Here is a 4,625-nt window from a genome sequence, read left to right as displayed (position 1 = left end):
ATATACATACGTGTAAGCAAACAAGAATACAAATGGAATAAAAAGAAATAAATATTTTTAAAGCCACAGAAGTCTTGCATATTACAGATAACAGGCCCTCGGCTGTGTTTTGAGCAGCTCCACAGCACACTTGAGGGCCCCTTCTTAGAAAGTGGAGGGGCTGAGATTGGAATCCAAGTTGACTGAGGCCCAAAGCCCAGTTTTAAATCCCAAAGGTTGACCTCCGCAGATCAGTCAAGCTGACCTTCCCAAAACCTCCTGTAGGGGAATCAGAGAGCACTAGGCGGCGCCTGGCCAGCAGGGGGCGCTGCAGTCTTAGGCAATTAAAGAACCTCGGGTGCCTGGGACAGCTGAGAAAGGAACTAGAATCAACCCCACCTCCATTTTACAAAGGAGGAGTCCTGGTCCTAGAGAAAGTCCACTCGGCATTTCTGACCTTCCTCTGCCATCAGAATTCCTGCTGGGGAACCCAAGGAATCTTGTGGAAATCAGAGGTGACGAAGATCGGCCAAGGTTCCAAATACTCCGTGTAGACATTTTCTGTTGTGACCACGGGCCTTGAACAGAGGATAGGGTGATGTCATCATGTGGCACCAGATAAGTTATTTCTCTGCCGGTGAAATGAACCAGTTCAAGCCGGATTAGAGTGCATATAAAGACAGGCTTATTGGAAAATCACTCTTGATCGTGTTCTCTGGTCCCAAGGAATGAGGTCAGGGAAGTTGCCATGGGAGGGAGACAGAGTGAAGGAGAGGGAGAGGGAGGAGGGGGGACAGGGACAGAGAGGGGGAGGGGAGGAATGTGGGCATGCAGGGCAGCCCAGCCACTGGGCTGGGAGGTTCAGGGTAGAGGGCAATGTAGACCAGGAACCAGCAATGTAGACCAGGAACCAGCAACGTAGACCAGGAACCAGCAATGTAGACCAGGCTGTACCGAGATTCTCACAGAGACTCTCCTGCCTCTGCCTCCAAGGGCTTGTGCCCTTGGATCTTTTGCAGTTTACTCTCTCTCTCTCTCTCTCTCTCTCTCTCTCTCTCTCTCTCTCTCTCTCTCACTCTCCCTCCCTCCCTCCCTCCCTCCCTCCCTCTCCCTCTCTCTCTCCCCCTCCCCTGGTGTGTGTGTGTGTGTGTGTGTGTGTGTGTGTGTGTGTGTGTGTACATGTGGAGACCGGAGGTTGACTTAGGTATCCTCTTCAATCTCTCCCTGCCTTGTTTTTGATACAATGTCTTTCTTTGGGTACTGGAGCTCACCAAATAGACAGGACTAGTTGGCTGGAGAGCTCCAGGGATGGTCGGGTCTCTGCCTCCACTGGGATTACAGGTGCATTTCACCATGCCCCTTTTTTGCTTCGTGCTGGGGATTGAATTCAGCTCCTAATGCTTGAAATAGCATTTCGTCAGTTGAACTATTGACACAGAATTTGCATTTTCTTTTTAAATAAATATTGCTTATTTTAATGAAGCCGATACAGATGATGTCCCTTGAGAAAAAGTCCAAACAGAATAAGAAGCGACAGTGTCTGCTGTGTGCTCTTCTGTATGAGTAACTTCATTATTAACTTTCTCTCCAGTGAAGCCCCCTTGGAGTTGGCTGTTACTCCCACTCTGTCATCTCGACTACAAACATGATGTTCTTCTTTTGGTCCTGACCCTCAGATTTTAAAAGTAGCTTCAAGCTGAGGAAAGGTCATTTCCCACAGTTCAGTTCTCTGAAAAATTTCCATTTCCCACTGAAAACCATGGTCCAGGAGTGAAAATATCACATGCTGGAACTTCAGGTCATAGGAAAGCTCCCATTGGCTGATCTTTTTATCATCACAAACCTGAAAATGCACAGTCCTGAAAATGGTGGCCTTTCTGGGCAAACATGACATTTCTTATGGGAAGGAGGGCAATATTAAGGGAGCTGAGGCCTGATCACCAAAAATCAGCACAACAAAAACAGCCAATAATGAATATTGAACACTAGAATTCAGATTACCAGATGTTCTAAGAGGTGGAGTATCAGTATTCAATTCTCATTTTGAACAGTTATTTATTTATTATATATCAGTATACTGTTGATGTCTTCAGACACACCAGAAGAGGGCATCAGATCCTATTACAGGTGGTTGTGAGCCACCATGTGGTTGCTGGGATTTGAACTCAGGACCTCTGGAAGAGCAGTCAGTGCTCTTAACCACTGAGCCATCTCTCCAGCCCCAAGTTTCATTTTGAACACCACATTACAAAATAACTATAAAATAAAAATAAAAAATACTATAAAAAACTAAAAAAAAAAAAAAAGAATTGAGGGAAAAGGAAAAAAATGAAAATTAAAAAAGAATTATCTAAACCGTAGAGAAACCCTATTTGTTCCTGATAAACTTCAATCATGTCTTCCTCCATCCCCAGTTCTTTCGGAGTATGGTTATCAGCAATCCTCTGACCTCCAAGGAGAAAGCTTTGTGAATTCACTGGAACTTTCTGCCTTTGACAGGAGGATTCTCTGAGTTTCTTGAGATGTGTTGTCATTTTCACTTTGATCCTGTCCAATAACTTTGAGTTTAATGTATCCCCTTCCTTCTTATCCCCTAAGTCCTCAGTTGTAGATTTTGCCTCCTGGTCAGACATGGTGACAGTGGATTCGCCCAGGGGTCCCTGCACCACAGTGGGCTCCGGCAGGCAGAACCGCACTCTGAGGTTTACAGATCTGTCTCTTCTCCACGGCACCTGCATTTTCTAAGTAAAGTCCCTGAGCAGTGGCAATCAGGAGCTTTCTGGAGTCCTGCACCTCTAAGGGCTGGTGGCTACAGTGGAGGTACAAGGGTCAGGGCACATTTTCTGTCCTGCTGTCAAACGAGGCTTAGAGCTCAGTGGGGAGGAGGGAGTGACACATGACTAGGGGCTTGGCTCCAGTGCTGTCCCAGCCTCTTCTGCACACCTGGAAGTCTGAACCCAGTTCTACCAGAAAGCAGCCTCGTGTGATATAAAAATGTCACCCAATCTTGCCGCATAGAGGCACCCTCTGTCATCAGGCAGACCTACACAGTAGGCAGAAGCAAACTGGTAACAGCCAGCGCCAGGGCTTCCACACTGATCCATGGATTTTGTACTGGGGTTGGAGTGATTCACCCAAGCAGAAGACTGCCACCTCACTCAGCTAGTAACCAAGGCCAGCAGCCACAGGTGAGTCTTTGAGACAGCAACACCCTTAGTATCACATGACAACAGGACACTTCCCTCTGACATCCTCTTCCCACAGTCCACCCATCACCCACCCATCAGCCACCAAGTCAGTCTGACCATGAGGCAAAGAGGAGGCAAACCCACAATAAAGGTCACTTAGCACTCTGGATGCAGCCATCAAAGCAGAGGGAAACAGAAGGGGAGTTTGAGGCACTGTTTCAGCCTAGGGGAGCCCAGAGAGACAGGGCAGATAACTGTAACTCAGATGCTGACTTATGGCTCAGAGGAGAGGCCATGCAAAGCTTTGGGTTTGGTCCCTAGCACCTCAAAAATAAACTGAAAATGCATTCAGAGGGGCCAGGGAAACAGCTCAACCTGTGAAAGAAGCTGCCACTCAGGCCGGATGACCTGAGTCTGCTCCCTGTAACCCACTGGTGTAAAGACCTGATGCGGTGATGGGTGTCACTCACCCCCACACGCCTGCATTGAGAATGGGCAGAGGCAGGAGAATAAGCCAGACGGGAATAGACCAGCTAGTGTAGAGTAAGGTATGCTGTGGCAGAAACAGGGACCATGCCTTCACGAGTTGCAGGAGGGGCTGGAGAGATGGCCCAGTGATCGAGAGGGAGTACTGCTCTTGCAGAGGACCTGAGTTTTGTTCTTAGCAGCCATTCTGGGTTCCTGCAGCCGCCAGCAATGCCAGCACCAAGGGTATGACAGCCTCTTCTAGAATTTGCAGGCAACATAAGTTCATTCAATAAATGTAATGTGTTAGGGACATTCTGCATTAAGTGTGGGCCTTAATTAGAATTGGGGGTTTGAGCTGGGATGATTCCCAGATACCACATGAAGAACTGGCAGGTATAAATATATATTCCCTGTGCTGGAGGCAGAGACTGGCTAATCATAGGGGTGCAGTGGCTAATCCGTAAATCTGTCTCAGAGGGAGATCTTGACACAGGCAACAAGGTGGAGATCAAGAAGAAGACATTTAAAATTAAAGTCAACCTCTGCACACACAAGTGAGTGTGGCTGCAGAGGTAAACACACACACATATGTGTGAGAACTCACACACACTCGTGTACATAGACATGCATACACACAAACATACCCACAAGCTCACACAGACACATGCACACACACGCATGTACAGACATTCATGTACAGACATACACATACAAATACACACTCACAGACATTTACACTGGAATACACGCACACACTTGGAGTGCAGTTGAATGTTACATGCAGTTTTGCACTATCTGCCTTTGCTTCAGGAATGGAGGATGTGCTACTAGCCCCTACCTGGCTTCCCTTGAATCTTTGGAACACACACACACACACACACACACACACACACACACACACACGAGAGAGAGAGAGAGAGAGAGAGAGAGAGAGAGCTGCTGGGTGCTACTATCTCCTACTTGGAAAACATACCCTTATCATTACTCTTA

At 47.4% G+C, this 4,625-nt stretch overlaps 1 protein-coding gene across 1 annotated transcript; it reads right to left on the bottom strand.

Moving 5' to 3' along the window:
• Positions 1-448: 448 nt before the first annotated feature.
• Positions 449-2,612, bottom strand: LOC308440452 (small ubiquitin-related modifier 1-like; the record flags this gene model as incomplete). Its single annotated transcript, XM_080942560.1, has 2 exons — positions 449-557; positions 2,347-2,612. 2 exons carry the CDS (start codon positions 2,610-2,612, stop codon positions 449-451), a joined length of 375 nt encoding a protein of 124 aa, XP_080798686.1.
• Between the last annotated feature and the right edge of the window lie 2,013 nt (positions 2,613-4,625).

This window comes from Micromys minutus (genome assembly GCF_963924665.1).
Source record: "Micromys minutus genome assembly, chromosome: 31".
Taxonomy (NCBI): Eukaryota; Metazoa; Chordata; class Mammalia; order Rodentia; family Muridae; genus Micromys; species Micromys minutus.
The sequence above is the reverse complement of the archived record's forward strand: the minus strand, read 5'-3'. Positions and strand labels throughout refer to the sequence as shown.